The sequence below is a fragment of the Balearica regulorum genome, chromosome 1, assembly GCF_011004875.1.
Source record: "Balearica regulorum gibbericeps isolate bBalReg1 chromosome 1, bBalReg1.pri, whole genome shotgun sequence".
NCBI lineage: Eukaryota > Metazoa > Chordata > Aves > Gruiformes > Gruidae > Balearica > Balearica regulorum.
Window position 1 is genome coordinate 132,976,260 of NC_046184.1, and position 21,347 is coordinate 132,997,606.

At 40.6% G+C, this 21,347-nt stretch overlaps 1 protein-coding gene across 2 annotated transcripts in view; it reads left to right on the forward strand.

Annotated features, from left to right (window-relative positions):
- Window positions 1-21,347, forward strand: part of PHKA2 (phosphorylase kinase regulatory subunit alpha 2) — a 48,018-nt gene that overhangs the window by 3,288 nt on the left and 23,383 nt on the right. For both annotated transcript variants that reach the window (XM_075775857.1, XM_075775850.1), the window contains exons 2-17: window positions 2,143-2,301; window positions 3,675-3,722; window positions 4,205-4,373; window positions 5,194-5,276; window positions 5,867-5,947; window positions 7,752-7,850; window positions 8,173-8,319; window positions 8,553-8,606; window positions 9,155-9,277; window positions 11,290-11,385; window positions 12,809-12,916; window positions 13,622-13,700; window positions 15,106-15,240; window positions 16,486-16,595; window positions 19,879-20,023; window positions 20,536-20,614. In XM_075775857.1, the coding sequence (XP_075631972.1) occupies window positions 2,143-2,301; window positions 3,675-3,722; window positions 4,205-4,373; window positions 5,194-5,276; window positions 5,867-5,947; window positions 7,752-7,850; window positions 8,173-8,319; window positions 8,553-8,606; window positions 9,155-9,277; window positions 11,290-11,385; window positions 12,809-12,916; window positions 13,622-13,700; window positions 15,106-15,240; window positions 16,486-16,595; window positions 19,879-20,023; window positions 20,536-20,614 (1,715 nt within the window). The remainder of the gene's footprint in view (window positions 1-2,142; window positions 2,302-3,674; window positions 3,723-4,204; window positions 4,374-5,193; window positions 5,277-5,866; window positions 5,948-7,751; window positions 7,851-8,172; window positions 8,320-8,552; window positions 8,607-9,154; window positions 9,278-11,289; window positions 11,386-12,808; window positions 12,917-13,621; window positions 13,701-15,105; window positions 15,241-16,485; window positions 16,596-19,878; window positions 20,024-20,535; window positions 20,615-21,347) is intronic.

Sequence of the window (21,347 nt, forward strand, 5' to 3'; positions counted from 1 at the left end):
GGTCTCCAGACTAACAGATGTACTTAAAAATAGGATTGGGCATGATACAACAGTTTGAAGTCTTAGTCCAGCAATCAGCTTTCTTTTGCGGTGCTCTCAGCTCACAGAACCCGTGGGTCCTGATAAAATTCTTTGGTCGGTGGATCTGCAGTGCACGTATGTGCAGTGTGATTTGCACGATGAGACCTGCTAGTCCAATTAGCAATCACTGTGTAGACGTAATGCTTTGAAGGAGTACTAGCTGTGCTAAAATCCCTTTGACATCTTTGTGGTTAAGCTCACTTAGTGTTTCTTTGGGTTCTTTAGCACCTTGTAGGGGTTGTACTTTTCATATGGTGTCAGCAGGTAACAGAAGAAAATTATTAATTAATAGATTGTGTTGTTCTGCTAACCTTCTGTGGATGAGGAGAGACATTAATGTGTTGTCAGTCCATGAGAGACAGCCCCAGTGCACCGCAAGAGCTGGGACCTTCTCGTAGAGGAGCCAAAGGTGCTGAAATGATGATAGCTGCCCTTGAATGTGTTTAATGCGGCCTCTTGAAGGCAGGCAGGTCCCTCCCTGGGGACCGAATGGTCTTTTAAAGTCTTGCATGGGGCATTTTTCCAGGATTTCCATTGTGGTACTTTTTATTTTGCAACTGGCAGTCAGCCCAGTGTGGAAGGTGGAGAAAAATAAACCAAAATGATAATTTCTCAGACAGCAGGTCAATCTCTGTCAAGCCAGGGCTGCAGGTACATAGATATTTATTGTCCTGCATGGGAGGGAGGGAAACAAAAGTGTTCTCTAAAAATACTGGGAAGATGCAATCTGCCTTTTGAGATCCTGGTTTGTCACCCAGGTGCAGTGCTCAACTGGGAGCACCGTCTCCTTTCTTTGCCTTGCTCACTACTTCTGTTACTCCTTGGTTTGACTTTTCAAGTTCAGAAAGAAGTTTTTTAAACTCTTTGGGTTCATATGTTCTACTTTTCCCATCAAACATGTTTTGTTTGTGAAGACCGTGCTGAGGGACTGTTTCAGCAGAACTACATGTTTCTACTCTCAGTGAGGGACACATTGCTGAATTGAAACCGAACAATAGCACTGACTGTGCCCTGTCATTGTGTCAGGCTGTCAGCCCTGTCGTGTTCAGTTGTCACATGCGAAGCCCAGGAAACTGTAATTGAAGCTTCTCCCCTCAAAATTTCTTTCTTAAAAATAATGAGGGAAGGAATTGAATGAACCGGGGTGTGGCAGAAATGAAAAATGGATGTGTGTATTCTTTTTAATTTTACTTATTGTTATCATTGTAATCGTTGCCCCATGTCATACCAGCCCTGGCAACTGGTCTTCATTGACTGAAATTTTCTGTAAAGGCTTGATTTGATTGAGAACTCTATTGGCCTTTTGCATCTCTACCTCATTTTTTTGTTAGTGAAGAACATACAGCTGAGAAAGATGGTCTTAATGATATGAAGTGATGGGAATTAATGATGCAATGAAAAATTTAATGCAATATTTGGGATGCAGGAGACTACTTAGTCTGCTGGTTTTCAGACAGTGCTGCTTTTCAACACCATCAGAATTTGTCTTTCTCTACATTTTCTGAAGGATATCAAAAGGCTTTGCATGCATTCATGCTTTAGCTGTCATAAACCAAGCAGGTAAATAAATAAAAATACTTTTGACTTTCTTAGAATGGATGTAGTGGTTTTTTACTTCCTCAAGATTATGCCACAGACCAGTTGCATAGAGAAGAACAGATCCCAGACTCAATTTCTAATGTTAACTCAGTACCCTCTTTTCCTTACAAATATGTAAAATTTAAATTCCTATATCCTCAATGTATTTCAAATTTCATTCAGTGACTTAGCTAATAATCGTATGTGGATGAGAATGCCCAGCTGGACACTATAAGCTTTACATCCTGCAGCGTTCAAATAAATTTCTCATTTCACTTATGTGGGTTTGGAAAAGAAAGATGTGACCTCACTTCTGTTGTGAAATTGTTGAAATTGTGAGCTGCTGCAGCATGCAATCAGTGGGAAATCATCTTTGGTTGTCTCTCTTGTTTTGTTACCCTTGATACAGGAAGAACTGGTGCTTCTTAATAGGTGGGATTTCAGGGAGTAATGTTTGTTCTTTATTCCTTCTGCCATGGCTAGAATCCAGTTACGGGGCTGCTTTCAGCTGGTACAGACCATAAAGATGCTTGGGTACGGGACAACATCTACAGCATCCTGGCCGTGTGGGGGCTGGGGATGGCCTATCGGAAGAATGCGGACCGAGATGAGGATAAGGCCAAAGCCTATGAGCTTGAGCAGGTATGTCATGTCAAAGTTTGGCATAGACCAGTTACACTGTTTGTTTCTTTCATACAGTAGTGGTTTTGAATGGTACGTTCGTGTTGCTGCTGTCTCTAGCATCTGGCAGGGTTTTCCCAGCTTGGAATGCCTGTCTTGTTCCTATGACAGCAGCATCCATGCAGCGTGTGGTGTGCGGTGTTCCTGGCAGCCTTCCAGCAAGGGGGATTTGGAGAACCGGGTGGCAGAGAGGCTACCATCTGAATTAAAATATAAACAAAACAAAAACCTATAGGAGTCAAACTTCCATCGGTTGGCTGATTGTTGAAAATTAGGCTTCTGAGAGATTTTTACACCCAGATTTACAAGCCTCTGATTAAACCTTGTGATCCCTCATGAGGTGTATTACAGAGCCGAAAATCAAGCCTAGGTTGCTAGGATCGTAGGGTAGCAGTTTATCTGCTTGACCATTCTTCCCTGGAAGGAGAAGCCTGCCATTTAAAGTAGCAATCTTTGAAATGCACACTTGTGTCTTCTCATGGAAGTCGTACATGGTGTATAAATGTGTTTGATCAAACCAGATAAGGCAACGATCTCCAAACTGGTAAGACCCATATGCTGGAGAATTGGAATGGGTGGTAACTCACACAGTTAATTTCTATAATCTGCAGCTGGGAAAGCGGTTATCAGAAGTGAGAGTGTAGAGGTAGGTTAGATGGGCAGTGAGTGTCCTGCTGTTGTTTTGAAGGCACTGGGTAAATTTTATGCTGGCATGGGCTGCTCAAACCAGGGAGATCTGTGGTGATGGAATAACCTTGACTCAGTTTGCATGATCATATTTTGAAGCTATAATAATTTTGGGATATAAAGATGGGGTTGATACCTTCATTTAAGGCAAAATCTTACGCTTATCGTTGCACGCAGTAAAGGCCCTTTCTTTACGTTAGTCATCTGCTTTCTGTTGTACTGTATAAAGAGCAGAAGAAGCTCCACAGGTTTTCCAGTCACATCAATGTCTTGCAGTCACCTGCCAGTGTTCCCTGGATCTGTCACCTAAAAATCATCATCATCATTACTATTAGTATTCTTACAAGACATAGCATTCCTCTTTCCTTAGCTGGATAGAAGGACCACAGAGTTGCTCCACTGTTTAGAGAGGGCCTTTGGGAAAAGATTTGTTGTCCTAGATAGGGATGTGGGAATAAACATTAACCACTATATTAAAAAAAAAAAAAAAGGCATGTAAAGTATTTCAGGCAAATAACATATTTTTTTACCTTTGGCAGGATGTTAGTAGGGGGTATGAACTTTGTCGCTTTTGAATGTTTTTTGTAACAGCTGATGAGGCTGGCCATGTGTGACCAGAGTGTCACTGGTCTCTTTTGTTCCTGCAGAATGTTGTGAAGCTGATGCGGGGACTCTTACAGTGCATGATGAGACAGGTAATGTCATAGTTATGAGTTGAGTTAGTACATGTTGTATTTACGAAGCATTTCATTTGAAGCATGTATTCATTGTGTCTTTTCTGTAGAGTGAGTTTTTTTTGTGTGTGTAGACGTTAGTGTGGGGAGTCTTTTTAAAACTCTTGAGCAAAACTCTTGCTTGCACCTTTTTGAGAGTTTGCTTGTAGCAAATCACAGTTTTGCCTTTACAAGCTGATCTTCACCAAGATACATACCTGTAACCAAGATCTGAACTCAAAAAGGTAATTTCATCTTACTCTTTCCTGAAGAGTTGTAGATTTAGCTGGAGCCTAAAGTTAGGGTTGTGTTCAAGCATTCTGATCAATCAAAACACACGGAAGTGAGGTAACAGGAATTAGGACGTCAAGTTTCTCCTCACCTAAGAAAACTTCTTCATTTTGAAATAGTATGGAGAATTTCTTCCAAAATGTTTCACATTTGAGATTTGTGATGTTTTTTAGGTAGATAAGGTAGAGAAGTTCAAATGCACACAGAGTACCAAAGACTGCCTACATGCCAAGTATAACTCTGCAACTTGTGCCACTGTGGTTGGGGACGACCAATGGGGGCATTTACAAGTGGACGCAACTTCCCTTTACCTTCTCTTCTTGGCACAGATGACCGCATCAGGTAAGCAGAAGATACTTTAGCCTTGACTATTGTTGCAGTCTTTTTCTATTCTAGCTTCTATTTAAAAAGGAAAAAAAAAAGTTGTAATTAGCTTAAAAAACCTTTACATAGTTATTACTCAGGAGAAAGTAAGATTTCTCTGGAAAAGTGATGTGGCTTAGTTAAGATTTCATGTTTATAGTAACTGCCCTGGCAGTGTCCATTCCCTTAATGCTTGTTGGCGTACAGCTACGTGAGATATTCAGAGTCATGTCAGAGAAGAGTTTTGTGTTTGAAGACTATGTAGGGCATCCTAATGGACAACCAGATTTCTTCAGAGTGGCAACATTGAGTCAGGTGCCACTCGTCCCATCTGTGTTCCTCTTCTTGCTGGCGCTGTTTTATCTTGAGCTCTTCTTGTACTCCTCCTGTGAGGATAAGGATTTGTTACCTTAGATGATTTTCTGTCCTCAGAGCCTAGTGGTCTCTCAATAGAGCACTAAATGGGTGGAGGGGCGGGGAGCTGTGGGAATTGGGATGCACTGCTCTCAAGAGCCAGAGCTGGCTCAGATGTCTCTGCTTTGTACCCACTGTGTCTGAATGCCACCCTCCCAGGGGTGGATTTTGGTTGGTCTTTGAAACAGTGTGTATTGGAGGCATTTGAAGTATTTTATCACAGCAAGTATTGAGACCTGCTGCCTGATCTTTTGAAATCAGCGTGAGTTTTTCTATTGATTTCAGTGGGCAGTAGTTGGCAGCAAATAAAAGCATGAAACTCACTGAAAAGTAAGTATTTCAGTTCTGATACAGGATAATCACTCTCTTTCCTTCTTTTAATCAGGGTTACGTATTATCTTCACCCTCGATGAAGTTGCCTTTATTCAGAATCTTGTTTTTTACATAGAAGCTGCCTACAAAGTTGCTGTAAGTAGTTATTTATATGTAAATACCTGAACATTGCTCAGATGTGGGTGGAAAATTATTTGTTGATGGAGAAGGAAAATACAGACTTCTTTTTCTATGAGAAGATAACAAACCCTGTCAGTACTTACATTGTGAGCAGCATCTTTGGAGATGGTGGGAGGGCTGTGGAGGATTTACTGCTGCCTGGGTGAGGTATACTTGTTCTATCATAATAACAGTTTTTCTTTGTTGATAATTAATAATATTTTTTGATGTCTCATTAAAATCTTATGGGTCTTTCTAAAAAGAGCTAATTGTTAACAAACCTTTTGGAAAGTGGCAAGTTGAAGGGATACAGAGACCTGATTCTGCTGGGGTATATTTTTATGTGCCACTTTTTAAATATCAGGAGGGGCTCTTTGGAGACTTGGAAGGAGGGGCTCTTTGGAGACTTGGAGCCCTTTTTTTCTTCCTTTTTTCTTTTTTTTAAATTTTGTTAAGGCAAATAAACTAATTTCCTCCAGGGGTCTGGTTTTGTTGTGAGGCAAGGGGAAAAAACACTGGTTTTTGTATATAATCATGCCAGTTTTTTCTTGATGATGTTGTTGCAGGATTATGGAATTTGGGAACGTGGTGACAAGACAAACCAGGGCATCCCTGAACTGAACGCGAGCTCCGTAGGGATGGCCAAAGTGAGAATGTCTTCCTGACACCTCCTTCATGGCTGTTCTGTCACACTGAAGGGCTCTGACAAACCTGATGGCTTCCTTTGCATAGTCTTCTTGGCCACTGCAATAATTAACTGATTGTATAAGAATTTTTGTTTGGGTGTGAGTGAGTATTTTTCAGTGTAAAATCCTTGTGATAATGGCTTTCATTATGGACCTCAGCACCGTTGTTCTGGGGATTGCAAGTAGGGTACCAGATTCATTGAGGCATGAATCTGAAAGATTGAGTGAGGTGCAATCTCATAAAGTGGCCCCTGGTTTTCTGTCCCTCTTTCTTGATTCTCCAGCCCCAGTATTATATATGATGCTTTCATGGTAAGATTAATTCAGATGTAAATTTTGGAAAACAGCAGAATATCAGTCTAAGAAATTATTCACAAGTAATTTAGAAAAATGAGTAAAGATGTACTTAAAAAAAAGTGGCTATTTCTGGTTCCCCCATAGCACAAGGTCACAGAGATAGTAAATGAAGCTCAGAAGGCCATAAGTGTAAATGTGTGATCAACAAGTACCTTTTTACGTAATGTCTGGGGGACTGACAGAAGGTATTGTTCAGGTCAAAGGCGTAGTTGCATTTCGGCAGGATTTATTGGTTGCCAAGATCTTGTGTGGCTGCAGGAGGGAGAAACTGCTGGTCTTGGCCACAGTTCAGTTAATAGCGATGGGGCAGTGTCCATCGGGGAGGTTATTCCAAATTTTTTTGCACTGAACAGCCTGATGCAGGTTGCTGTGGTCTCATGATTCCAGCTATCAGTTCTTCAGTGGAGCTTTCTGCTGCTATTGGGAACATCTGCTGCTCTAGCGCTCGGCTAAAGTGAGGGGCTCTGCAGAGCCAGTAAACACATGTTTGTATTGGAAAAAGAAGAATACCCTTGCCTCTCTGCAGAGAAAACAAGGCAAGCTGCGCTGTGCGATCCTTCCTTTGTCAGAGGTTGACATTACCATGAGCATGCAGGACCAAAATGGGCACGGAGCAACATTTAGTGCTACCACAACCCTGTGAATATGCATTTCAGAGGAAAGCTCTGCTAGCCTGGCTCTGGCCATCTGGTCCTCTCTTCCTGCCATTCCCTGCATGGCACTGCACAGCCTGCTTCCGCGAAGCCAGGTTTTGTGGCTTATAGGTTAAAGTAGGGATGCCCAAATGGAGTCAATGGTTGGGCTGCTAATGTCTTCACTAGACAAACGTGTTATGACCAAGAGGTGTGAGGTGTGGTGATGCACCTGTTGACGCAGAGCATGCTGCGCCTTGGATGGCTGTTCAGAGAGCAGACATCTCATTTCTCTTTCCCTCGGGAAGTGGTAGTATCAGAGAGCTGGTGATGCTCTCTTCTCTGGGTGGTGGCCTCTGCTGATTCTGGGCACCTTGAACAAGCCTTCCTCTTTGAATAGCCTTTCAGGCAGGAGGAGTGAAAGGCCACTGAGCGTGAGGGTTGTTTTGGAATATAGGACAGGAGTACTATTAGTACTTTGGATATCATCTCAGTGGAAGCCCTGCTCCCCGTTGCTTTGCATTGCTTTGCATTGCTTTTAAATTGTAAGAAGGGTCACCAGCACATCAGTCCTGTATCCTACTAGTGGAAATACAGAAGTATTTACTTTTTCTAAAATACTGACAAATTTTCCGTTAAAGATGAAAAGATGTCTGTGAAGTAAACTGCTGTCTTATGTAATTTCCTTCAGAGGATAACCACAGGTGCTAGGGTGTATAATTGGCTTAAAAAGTATTTAATGGTTTTGAGTTGTTGTTTGGTTTGGTTTTTTGAAGGCTGCTTTAGAAGCAATTGATGAACTAGATCTTTTTGGAGCTCATGGAGGACACAAATCAGTGATTCATGTTCTTCCCGACGAAGTAGAACATTGTCAGGTAAAACTTAGTCTCTGTTTCCTTTGCTAGGGGAAAACCCAACACCCTCTCCCTTTTGTTTTTCAATTAAATATTGATTAACTGAACCAAGAACTTAATGTAATAAGGATGGTGTCAGACTATGCTGTTTCAGCCTGTTTCTAGTAGATCATGTGAAAGTCAGCGGTGTGAAGCATTCTAATAGTAACTCAGTTCAAAATAATTATGTAGTGAGTTCTCTGTCAGTTTGCAAACAGTATAGTCTATTCCATATGCACTTCACATAGTCTTCTGAAGTAGGTAATTTGTTTACGTACCTCTCTTCTGTTCCTGTTTTCCTCAGTCTATTCTGTACTCCATGTTGCCAAGGGCATCCACGTCAAAGGAGATAGATGCTGGCCTTCTCTCTATTATTTCTTACCCAGCTTTTGCAGTGGAGGATCTAAACCTTGTTAATGAGACCAAGAGTGAAATCATATCCAAATTGCAGGTAAGGATTTCTTTTATTTTTATTTTCCAGAGGGAAAGAGAAGCAGAACCTCCCTTTCTTAACCAAAAATCTTAATTAAACAAGGGTTGCCAGGCTTGGTGCATCTGTGCGTAGAAGAGACGGAGAAAAATCCCTAAGTGACATTTAAAACTCAGCATATACTTTCATGCTGATGTTAGTCTGTGAGGAAGAACAGTATGTGATGTTTTCTGTAATTTTGTCTGTTTTTACAGGGCCGCTATGGCTGCTGTCGCTTTCTCCGAGATGGTTACAAGACGCCCAGAGAGGTAGTTCTGATGTATATCTTCAGTAGGCATTAGGAAGAATTTTATCTCTTGTTTGTAGACATTTTTTGTCTGAAGGGGAAGTTCTCTATTGCTGTTAAGACATCTTAGTGGGTTTGGAGGTAATCTAGGTATCCACCCTAGAAATGACACATATCTGAATGAGACTAAGGGTTTGAAAACCAATTATTAAGGACAGAACATAATTCATAGTTCTTTAAGGAATGAACCTTTAAATATGCTTATGGTGTCTTAGGGGAAGCGGAGTCTCTGAGGCATCCCAAAATATCTTTGAACTCAGGCAGAGCCAAGTATTTGGGTGACACCTAGATTCTGAGACTGGGAAGGGTTGATTTGTCAGGAGGATGATCAGGTGAGTTTGAGACTGAATGTGAAAAAGAAGTCCAGAGGCTACATGGAAACTATATCCAGTGTTTTTATTGGTTTTCTGGGTTTAATTACTTATTACTTATAAAATAAGCTTCTATTACAATCAGAATATGAGTGACTAATTTAGCACTGTGACTAAATGAACATGATTGAATTTCTAGGATCCGAGCAGGCTGCACTATGATCCTGCTGAGCTGAAGCTCTTTGAGAATATTGAATGTGAGTGGCCGGTATTCTGGACATACTTCCTAATTGATGGAGTATTTAATGAGGACAAAATTCAGGTGAGGAAAGAAGAAATTACTTTCAATGGAAATGCAAAGCCATTTACTCACAGTATTTCATAGCTTTGCTCCATATTTATTTTGGGTATCAGTTGGATAACCCATCAGCAGGATGGGAGTAGTCTTCAGCCAATCTATCTCACCTTCCTGGGGAGTTCGTGACATGGTAGAGGCTGTGGCGTTGTGCACGCTAGGACCTCGTTGCCCTCTTTCTACCAGGTTGAGTGGCTCTGCCAGCTGGTGTGTCAAACTGGGCTGAACGGGGTTTATTTGCCTGGTTTTGCCTTATCACCAATGTTGACGCCCCTTTCCCAATTACTTCAGGATGAGACCACCTTCTTTTTCCCCTGGCTTCTGTGGCTTGGCTGTTGAGAACAAGACTCATAGTACTTTCAGTCCTTTCATACATTCAGGGACATTTGGAGTTGGATAATGAGGAGCCATTTAATTTTCATTAATTCCCTAAGTTACTTCATGCTTTTACTGTGTCAAGCACCCAATGGTCAGGGGAGCTAAATTGATTGTAGCCCTCTGAAGGCTATAGTGGCACCTGGAGAGTATTGGTGAATTAAAGAGCAACAAGAAGCCAGGACTAAATGTATTCATACCGAGACTTCTGTAGATTGGTGGCTTGAAGGAAGTAATAAAATACATGTGATTTAATACTGTCTAGCATGCAGAGGGATAGGAGATTACTAAATATTATCCCTTAAAAAATAAAGTGGCATCAGAAACAAAACAGATAATTTCAGACCAAAAAGCCTTCTTTCACTTAATTTACAACATCGGGTACAGAAATACATCGTGACACAAGAAACGTAAATTGCTTTCTTGAATGCAGTAAAAATAGTCTAGTGGAGAGAGAAATGGCATTATTTCATGATGGGGAAAATCAGAAAGTTTACTGAAACTTTGGTCATGTCAATAAAATACCACTTCACAAAGCAGTCTCTAGAATTTAGTTGGATTATCTGGGATGGTATGTACCTGGCTGCCTTTATGATGTGCAGATGGGCTGTCCTAGGGCATGGTCAGACTGGGCAATTGCTCCCGGTTCCCACTGTTTAAACTTATCTGAATGGGTCACTGAGATGCTGAGGTGAGTGTCTAGTCTTCCCCAATTACTGCTGCAAACAAGCGGCTGCAATGGCAGCAATTATTAGAAAAATAAGCACCCTGAGGACTCAAAAAGAGTGGAGAAGGACAGGATAGTGTAAATATCGGTGTACCATAGTATGAACCTTACCTTGTGTGTTTCACTGTACTCAGAAAGGGATAGCAGAAATAGGATTTCAGAGGCAGGTGCTGGTAGTGCTTGAAAACAGCTTCCTGTAAGTAAAAACTTGGAATGGGATAGTTAAGAAATGGAACAAAATAAGGAATCTGGTAAAATTAATATTAAATGTTCTTTATTCTGTATCGGTCTGGTATTCCTGTTCATACTATGTTGTCTAACAGCACAAGAACAAGAGGATTTTCGGTTTAGTTAACTTAGGTATTTTTCAACAGTTTAAAATTTTCCATGGGGCAAATTTTTAAGCAAATTAGTTAAGAGAAACTGATTTCCCAGTCCTGCAAAGCAGAATTTATAAAATCATAGACAGATGTGCATGGTAGAAAACTAACAATGTATACACCTTACACACCTTACACTTTTAGGGATATTGGCAGTCCTGACATCCATTTCACTGCATCATCATCCGTTGGAAATTTCATGTAGGATTTGTTCCAATGACTTCTTGATTGGAATATGTTAGAAGTTTTGTACTGCAGTGGTGTGTTACAGATCAAAGATGTGTGTTCATGTTTCTGAGGCTGATAATATTGAGATGCTGGAACAGAGTCTCTGACTTAATCTTCCATCAGCAAGTCATGATTTCTGCCCCCCCCCCCCTTTTTTTTTTTAGACAAACTTTTAGCAGAAAAGTACTGTTGGAAAGTAATGAAACTTTATTGTTTCGGTTTTGCTGACTGTAATATGAATTCTCACTCTCTTTTAAAAATATTTCCAGGTTCAAGAGTATAGAGAGGCTCTGGAAGGAATACTTATTAGAGAGAAGAACGGAATAGTGCTAATGCCTGAACTGTACGCAGTCCCTCCAGAAAAGGTATTGTGAAAATGCAGCATCCATTTCAGTATGCAAAATACAGGTATCAAGATGAATGTCAGTTTTATCATTTTCCTGTAGCTGATAAATGTAAACCAGCAATAAAAAAAGACTACTTGCACATTATTTAAAAACTAAGAGACCTTTTGTAGCTGCCACTGAGAAACGGTAAACTTTAGGCTTCCAAATGGTCACGTTTTTTGCTTGAGAATCTGAGTGCCAACGGAAATATGCGAGCAGGTCTAAATCTTTAAATCCTCATAGCAAGACGTATATTGAAGAAGTGCTTGTGCTGACTTAGAAACTGAAGCTCAAAGAAAGAAAGAAAGCATGGACTGTCCTGCCTGTCTAGTCTGTTGATTGATTTTCCAGAGCTTGTGTGTGAGAGAGAAACAGGTTTCAGATGGATTAGGGTTTCGGCTAGGATTTTTGCTTGGTTGGTTGTTGGGGTTTTTTTCTCTTTTTTTATTTTTTATTTTTTTTCTTTCCTCCCCATCTTTGCTGTTACTGTTACCTGATTTTCCCATTGTGACAGAAATTCAAATGAGCTTATGTGGTCTTCCATGCTATTTGTCGTCGTATCCCTCCCCACCAGCTGCTTCTCCTGCTCCATATTTCTCAGCCCTCACTCACTAAGTGTGTGGAGCCTCCTGGGTTGGTCTGAGTTTGGTCAGGGAGTGTCGGCAGCTGATACCTTGCTCGCAGATCTGAGGCGGAAACTCTGAATTGCCTTCTTGGCGGGAACAAGAGTATAGGAGTTCAGAGCCTTCTTGTGAATTGTGATATGATGATGATCTGATGTACATACCAAATAAACTGGGTAGATTTTGCCTGTCATTTATAAATTTGAAAATGGCTATGGTAAAGATGTTGTCCAGGAGTGTTTTTCCCCCACCCTCAATGGATCTGTATACTGCAAAACCAAGGCAGTTTTTCTGATTCAATGAGAGTCTACTCTTAATTTTTCCTTTGACCATTCTTACTAAGAGAGGGAAGGTGGAATAGCCTTCATTTTTGGAAATCACTTTTACTTCAGGAAGCTAGGTAGACATCAGTGAAGTTCAAGTGTCCTCTTGCAAGGGGTTGTAAAGCAGAAACACAGTTACCTACAAGCTGCCCAGACGGAAGGCAGCAAAGGCATGGTGAGAGGAAAGGGGAAGTGCTGACACCAAAGCTGTAATTGCATGTAGAGTCACCATTCAACCTCCAGCTTAGAAAGGTGGAGCGGTGTATGAAAAGGAAGTGTAGCTCTTGTCCCAGAAAATGTGCAGCCTTAAAAGTAAAACCGAGAGATCTGGATGTCAGTAATAATGGCAGGTTAAAAAGAGTGGATGATAGACCATATTTTTTCAAATACTTTCATGTTATTGATTGTTCTTCACAACTTTAGGGTAATTTTTCTTGCTTATGCATTTGTTTTCAGGTGGATGAGGAGTATGAAAATCCTCACTCAGTGGATCGTGTCCCAGTGGGAAAGTTGCCTCATCTTTGGGGCCAATCATTGTATATCCTTAGCTGCCTATTAGCAGAGGTAATTGTTTCTTGTATAGTCAATGAGCTTGTATTTCATTTTGTTTTGAAATTGCTTGGGCTTTAAGTACAATTTGGATGACAGGTGGGAGACAATGTGTTTTCAAGTAGAAACATGTACATGAACCACAGAGGGGTTACTTGGAGCTTTCAGGAGCTTTTTTTTTTTTTTTTTTTTGATATGCAATTGTCTGTTTCTAATCAAGCTGAATTAAGTTGTCAGATGGGCTGGATATATGGTTAGGCTAGAGGAATACGCCCAGGCTGACTTGGCTATCCCAGAGCTAGGATTTTGCACTGTTTCAGCTCCACTAGGCTATGCCTTGCTCTGTGGCATAAGATGCCTGCGGAGTTGTCCTGTATTAGCTATCGACTTGTTAAAGGAACCACTGAATATCTCTGTGGAGCTACAAAAAAAAATAAAAAGTCACTGGCCTGGTGAAATTGTGTCAGTTGCTGCAACTCTGAGACAGGAAATATGGACATGCAGATTGTGTCAGTCATAACCGTTTTCTTCTTGTTCTGAAAAATATCACAGCCATTGTTTTTATTGAATGTGCTACTTAGTGGATGGGGTAGAGAAACTAGGCTTTTAGTCCTCATGTAGTATCAAAATTGGTTAAGATTTCTTCTAGATGTCATCAGAAGCCTTTGACTTAATTTTTGTTTGTTCCTGTCTTTTTTCTTTCTTTTGCATTTATGCTAGGGATTTCTTGCTGTGGGTGAAATTGATCCCTTAAATAGGAGATTTTCCACTGGATTTAAACCTGATGTTGTGGTACAAGGTGAGGGATCTTTTTGAACGTTCTGGGAGAATTGGATCATGTAATGGTGAAGTCTCTATGTACAGGAAAGAAGACACTTTTGAAAACAATGTGGATTTTTGCATGGGACATGGATGCTTTGGTGTTATTGTGAGAAGGAAGGAGAAAGGAGTTTTTTGCCTAGCTGCCATTTTCCCAGGGGGAACATCAGGTTTAACAAACTTTTAAAAAATACCTGTTAAAATTTTAAGACTGATCAGGGACTGGAGAGTGGCAAACTTAATCTTGTAGTGAAAAGGAAAATCTTGGTGGATCCTAGCAAGAAAGGGCAGGAGACCAGTCAGTTTAGTTCGGTTTCTGTGCAGCCCCTTTTTGGAAGGAACCAGAGAGCAGTGAGTGGGGAGGATCTCTGTACACAGAAGTGAGGCAGCCAGACTTACAGCTATCTTTTGGCTACTGCAGGGGAGCAGCTTCTTTTGTCAATGCAGGAACAGCCAAAACCAGAAAAATTAAGCAGAGGGCAAACATTGGCTGATCAGGACCTAAAGGCTTTTCAAGGGCCTGTACGACTCTGGAAGAGCAACCAGCTCGTTTATCAGGAGCAGCCTTTGTCAATGGTACTGTGACATGGGCAGGTGCTTGTTTAACCCCTGTTGGTGTCTAACGGGGTGGCATTTTGCTATTCTGAAGTGCTTAATTTCTAGTAGAAATATAAATGCTTGCTTATTTTTAGCATCCTTGGACAAGTATTTATAATGCAAAGAATACTACTGAATTGTTAGTCCCCAACCAACAAGCCAGCTAATGGGCAAAACCTCAAGCAGGACAAGAAGATGGATCAAGGCCTGGATTGTGAATTCCTCTGATTTTGGGACGTTTTTTCCTACCTCTACCATTTTATGGCCTCTGTAACATTTATTGCTATACAAGTAGCAGCATCTGTTCCCCATTGACTCAGCTGTGTTGTTACAGTGTGCTCTATTAAAACAATGAAGATTTTCAAATTGGGTTTCCCCTTGTTTTATGGGGGAAAAGCACCATCTGCTGAAAGAGACTGCATGATCCAAACTAGTGGTACTGAAAAAAATGAGAAGAAACTGAAAGCCTCAAAGAACCTGGTCTAACCTCAGAGCTGACCCTGCTTTCAGCAGGAGGTTGGACTAGAGACCTTGTAGGGACTCTTCCAACTTGAATTACCCAGGGATCCAAAGTGGACAAGAATGGCAAGACATGTTGAAAAGCAGAGAGCTAAAAGCTGTCTGACACCCTCTTACCCTTTTGATCTCACAGGTTCATAAATTAAGAAAGGAGTGAGGCCGTTGTGCATTTTTTGTCAGTTATGCAGTAGTTGACAGGTGACAGTAGAGACAGTCAGTTAAAAAGAGAACTTTAGTTCTTACCAGTGTTTTTGTTTTCTGTTATGCAGTAACTGTTTTGGCAGAATCTAATCAAGTTAAGAATCTCTTACAAGACCATGGAATCAATGTTCAGAGCATTGCTGACATCCATCCACTCAGAGTGCAGCCAGCTCGCATCCTGAGTAACCTCTACACCATGCTGGGTAGGTATTTGAACATGGATGCCCCTCTCTGCTGCTGTGCAAGGTAATTTTTAAGGGTGATGTTTTGGGTTTGGGGGTTTTTTTGCTTCATATTGTCTCAATTTCTTTGATTTTATTTAAATCAATTTCTTTGATTTTAAAAAAATGCATTTGTGCAAAGAGGCTTAACAAAATTAGAACTTCAGTCTCAAATAAGGAACTCCAACAGGAAAAAAAAAATACTACCTCTTTAGAAAAGGTGACCAAAATACAAGTTTCCTTGTACCCATGGAACTAGGCAAGAACTGACTCTTTGTCCTGCAGGAACTACTTCCATAGAGAAACTAGCTTTAGTAAAGTGTTATTTTTGTGGTGACGGTGGGTTTTGTTGGGGGTTTTTTGTGTTTTGTTTTAACAGGAACTTTTTTGGAAGCATCCAAATAAATCTTAGAAAGTGTGCCCTTTACATGGAGAAAGGAAATTGCATGTGCTGTTCTTGGGAAAGAATTTGTCTTTTTATCACAAAGAACTTTAAACAAATGCAACATTTGCAGGGCTTTGCTGAAGCTTACATTTATTTCATAATAATTCATCATAGCTTTCTTTCACTAGTGTGGGTGAGTAGGATGATTTGACACATTGGTGTATTGTTTTTAACAGTGACTTCTTTGAGAATGTTCACTGCGGTATTTTTTTCAGGCACATGGTTGTTTGGCTCATATTCCTTGTCAGACAGATTCAAGTCAGCTCCTGGCTGCTGAAGCAAAGGGTGCAGTGAGGATCATTTGCTAGTAAGCTCTACTGAGAAAAGTGGAGCTTATTACCCTGATGAAAAGATTGAAAATATGTCTTTGTATTTGGATGTACTTTGTGTTTGGATTTAGCCTTTTGTGTGCAAGAACTTTTAAGTTTCTACAGTGGAAGCATTGCAATTTCTGTTGCATGTCAATGGCCTCGCTTTTGAAAGGTCATACCTCCTGTTGTTCTTGATGGGGAAGCTTTGGGTGCTGAGCAATGACTATAATTAAAAGAGCCAATCCCATGGTCAATGAAGCCAAAATTTGTATTTGTAATGAGGCCTTTGAAGAACTCTAGCTATGATATTGGTGATTGCTACAAACTGGACCAGTGTGTAACATCTCACTCTGTTACTTGTCTTCTGCCTTGCTAATATGAATGAAGTAGATCTCCTTGCCTAAAATGGTTGTTGTGGAAAACCACACAGGAAATGTTAGGTGAGTCTTTTTTTTTCTCTTTTCTTTATAGGCCGGAACAAGAACATGAAATTAAGTGGACGGCCACACCGACATATTGGAGTGTTAGGCACCTCCAAGCTGTACGTGATAAGAAATCAAATATTTGCTTTTACCCCTCAGGTGAGCGAGTAAAGCTGGCAGGGAATCGCTGCTTACTTTATGGCTAATCATTAGTGAAGCACTTTGCTTTTACGTGCTGTCGCTCTACTTTAGGTAGAGCGGGGCTGATAAAGCACATGTGCTTTGCTTTGTGGGGTTTTTAAGAGCATTGGATGATCAGCATGGTAGGAGTGCTGATAAATCTCTCTTCTGTCATACAGAGTCTGGCTTCTTTGGCTTCTGGCTTAGGAGAACACAGCAAATTGATAGTACAAAGTTGTTACTGATCTTTGCCCAAACCAACATTCTAGCTAATGAAATAGTTTCTCCAGAAGTAGGTCACTTAATATATCTTCCTACTGATTGCTTTGGTGGAAAATTTAGTTTCACATAAGAATGCCAAGTACTATAACTCCCAAGAGACTAAGATGTAATCTTAGTCTTACATTGTTGAAAGGGTCAATAATGCTGAGAAGGGGTTCTTCTGTCTTTGTTTTCTGTTTAGTGCCTTTTTCAATGTAGCTGGAAACTTGGATTCTCCCAAAATTACTAACTCTTATTTATACATTTAATTAAATATGACACAATCCTGTAAACTAATTCTAGCAGTTGGTACTAGAAGGCCAAGGGATCACCTACTCCAAACATGTGCAACTGGAGCAGGATAAAGAATGCTCACACCCTCATAAATAGATGTTTGACTAATGTAGTCCTTAAATTCCAGTGGAAGACATTCAGTGGACTCCATAGATGGCTTCTGCCGTGCTTCGTGATGTCCAAAAAACATCAGATTTACTGCAAATAGTGCGACTTCCTTCCTGTTCTTCCCCATGTCAGTTGATCACAAGCAGCTTTGTAACAGATTGTTGATTTGTCGTGTTGTTCCCCCACACCAATTTTCACTTTTGCAAATTCCATAGAGTTGTGATTTCTTTCAAAATACCTCTTTGTCCGCTAACTGTGTAAGTAGGACCCAGTATTTCAGCCGAAATCTTGCTGTGTATCAAGTATGGACATGCCTATTAATATATTCCAAAAAGGCAATTATCTTTGTATCAGCAGCACACTGACAGGTCCTGCTTATTCCATGTTTGACTAAAACCTCCATAACATTTCTGTTGTACTTTGTAGCCAGACATTCCCCCCTGACTTTTTTTGAGGGGGGGGGGTGTGTGTAATTAATGTTTAATTTCACCTTCCTGAGGTTAACAGTTAACTCATCTGTGTTGATCTTGAGTAATGTCCACAAATTTTGTCGGTTCCTAGTTTGTATTTCATCCTGTTCTCTAATGAAAACATTGATTAGGTGTGGGGCAAAGGCTGACTGATTTAGATACCCTCTCATTCTGAAAAAAATGGATAACAACTACATTTTGAGGGCATTTTTTCAAGCAGTTCTGCCTCCTCAGTTGTTTGTTCTTCAGCTCACTACTGTGGAAATTTGCAAAAGTTGAGAGATGTCAGCCACTTTCTTGTACCTATGATCTAGTTGCTCCCAAAGAAGGAAATTGGACTGGTTTGCTGAGATTTGATATGACTGTTTGACCATGTTGTTTTATCATTTTGTAATTATCTGGGCAGTTTCAAATTTACTTTGTTTCCCTGTGTTTTCAGACACTGAAATGGGCTTGACTGGTCTATCATCTTATCCTGGCTCTTCCTTTATAAAGGCAGGCAGCGTGTTTGCTTCTCTCTTGATTTCTGGGCCTTGTTCTTCCTGAATTACCAAAACTAATTGCGAGTGGCTCAGGGATTGTTTTGTTTCCTTAAGTTCTGTGAAGTAGTTTCTCTGGACTTTGCCAGCTTGAATTTACATGCTCTTTAATCTTTTCTTCCCATACTCGGGCTGGACTCCTATTGCTTTGTTAAAAGTACTATTACAGGTCATAATTCACTCTTTCTCTTCTGTCAGTAAAAACAGCATAGAATGCTTCAGCTTGTCTGTATCCTCTTTGCCTACCTCCTTTCTTTCTTTCTTTAACAGACCTACAGTTTCTGTGTTTTCCTGTTACTCCTGATGTGTTTACAGGATGTTTTCTCCTTGGCTATTATGTGTCTTACTAATTGATGTTTATTTTACATCCCAGCCTCCTTTTTCCACCCCTCCCCAAGGCTTATGTGCTTCCTTAACTTTTGTTGTGGCTGATGTTGAGATACTTTTCATTGTTTGTCCAGCTTTTTTGGTTTCCAGCTCCTGAAGTAGCCATAATAATCTCTTAATGTGGTTCTTGGCTTTCCTCTGTAGTGGGAATATTTAATGTACCTTTTTTCCACAGTAATTGCCAGCTTTTCTGTATTCTGCTTGACTTTCAGATTGTTCCCAGGAGACATACACATACTAGTTCCCAGTCCTCAGCATGTACTTAGGCCTATTTATTGTTTTTGTTGCTATTGTTTTTCTTCCACGGTTATTGTTCATCTTCCAGATCATAGGTTACTGTAATTCATCATTTGGAAGATTTTACTTGGTGTGATTGTCTACTTTTTATTTGTATGGCTTACTACTTTCATAGTCAGCCTACAAGTGCAAGAAAATGGACTCTGCACAAGAATTGGATTTCTTTTTCACAGTCACAGGCCTTGTGAGGTTAATTCATGCAGTTTGTGTTGTCAAGAATAGTTGTGCTTGCTTTGACTGGGATAGAGTTAATTTTCTTCACAGTAGCTGTACAGGGCTGTGTTTTGGGTTTGTGCTGGAAACAGCGTTGCTAACACAGGGATGTTTTCGTTACTGCTGAGCAGTGCTCACACAGAGCCAAGGCCTTTGCTGCTTCTCACCCCACCCCACCAGCGAGGAGGCTGGCGGTGCACAAGGAGTTGGGAGGGGACACAGCTGGGATAGCTGACCCCAACTGACCAACAGGACATCTCATACCATATGACATTACGCTTAGTATATATCTGGGGAAGCTAGCTGGGAGATGGGATTGCTGCTCGGAAACAGACGGGGCATCAGGTTGTTGGTTGGTTGTTTTTTTCCTCCACAGGTGGTGAGCAATTGCATTTGTGCATCACTTTAGATGTGAAAATTATTATCATTGTTGTTATCATCATCATCCTCTTCTTTTGTTAGTCTATTAAACTTTTTCTCAACCCATGAGGGGTTTTTTTTTCCATTCTCCTCCTCATCCCACTGCAGGGGGAGGGGTGAGCAAGTGGCTGCTTGGTGCCCAGTTGCCGGCTGGGGTTAAACCACAACAACAGTTCATGTGGCTTTTGTGAATGAGTTAAGAGAGAAAACAAAGAGAAAAAAAAAAAGAGAGCACTGACGACTACTCATATGCCATATTTCTCTGTTCTCTAGTTTACTGACCAGCATCACTTCTATCTGGCTCTAGACAATCAGATGATTGTGGAGATGCTCAAGACAGAACTGGCTTACCTCACTTCTTGTTGGAGGATGACAGGGAGACCAACCCTGACGTTTCCCATCACCCACACAATGCTTGGTAAGCTTCATTTTCTCTGTTTCAAGTAGAGTAAATCAATCCAGGGCAGTAAGATGGGAGTTGGTTTGAGAGGAGACAGGTGGCATGACTGTTTCAACATCTGAGTTTTAACATCAAAAGTACAGTTCGACTTTCTCAAGTATATGCTGAGTTTGTGTGACATGGTAATATTTCATTCTGGTTTTACTCCTCCTTTATATTCTTGCATCTCCCCATCATCTTCGCGCTATTTCTGTCCAAAGAAATTTGATAGAGATCTCTTTGGAACTTGTCTTGAGTGGGCTGGTTTTTCTCTTGAGAAATCCCTTTAGAACTTGTCTCAGAGTTGGTTTTTTTTGTTTGCTTGTTTGTTTGGGATTTTTTAAATAAGCCAGTATTGATAGCAGTTGTGGGTTCTGTTTTAAATTTGTCTGATGTACTTTGTAGAGAACACTCAATAATCCACTTTATTGAGGCATGGTAATTTAAGAATATGTTGGTAAGCGTCACACTCTTTCATTATTCTGTTTTAGTTGATGATGGTACTGACATTCATCCAGCAGTTCTTGCCACCATAAGAAAATTAGAGGATGGTTATTTTGGAGGTGCAAGGTAATGAGTCTTTCCATGATTTTTTAGTTCAGTCCTATACAAGCCTGAGGTTTGAACTTGTGATAGTGTATACTATCTGGAACTCTGCAGAGAGAGAAGTTTCAGCTTTAATTACTATGTGATGATCAAGTGGTAGCTGGACTTCAGATGCAATGGGAAGGATGTATCTCCAAAGAGGTGTACCATCTCTGACTGCCATTAATGGATAAGGAAAAACTAATGTCAAACCTTTGGAAATACAAAAACTTGGTCTGCCTGGGCTTTTGTTTTAAGAAGTAATTATCTTTCACAGTTACTGGACATATTTTAAACATTAATTACAATTAGTACTTGTAAGCTTACACGTTCCATTCACCTACATGTAAGAGCAATTTAATACGATGCCACAGTACCTCCCTGTTCTCTTTCTGCTTGCCCTCCCTCAGGCAGTATCTTCTTCGGAAAATCAGCTGTGCTTTCTGGTTCTTAGCAGCACTGCAGTTCTTTGAAAAGATACTGCTGCTTATGGGGACTTCTCAGCTCCAGTTTGTCATGCGTTATCCTTGGAGTTTAGGTCTTTGTTCAGGGTCTCTCTTCATATAAACATACAGTACCCTGCATAATTAGGCTTTGGGTTAGGCCTGTAGCTGTTACTGTAACACAGTTAAGTTCAATTAGTAGCTAGAGCAGTAAGTACCCAGCTGGATCTGCAACTATTGTTTTGCATTTGTTTTTCTTAGTATTGGTTATCTGC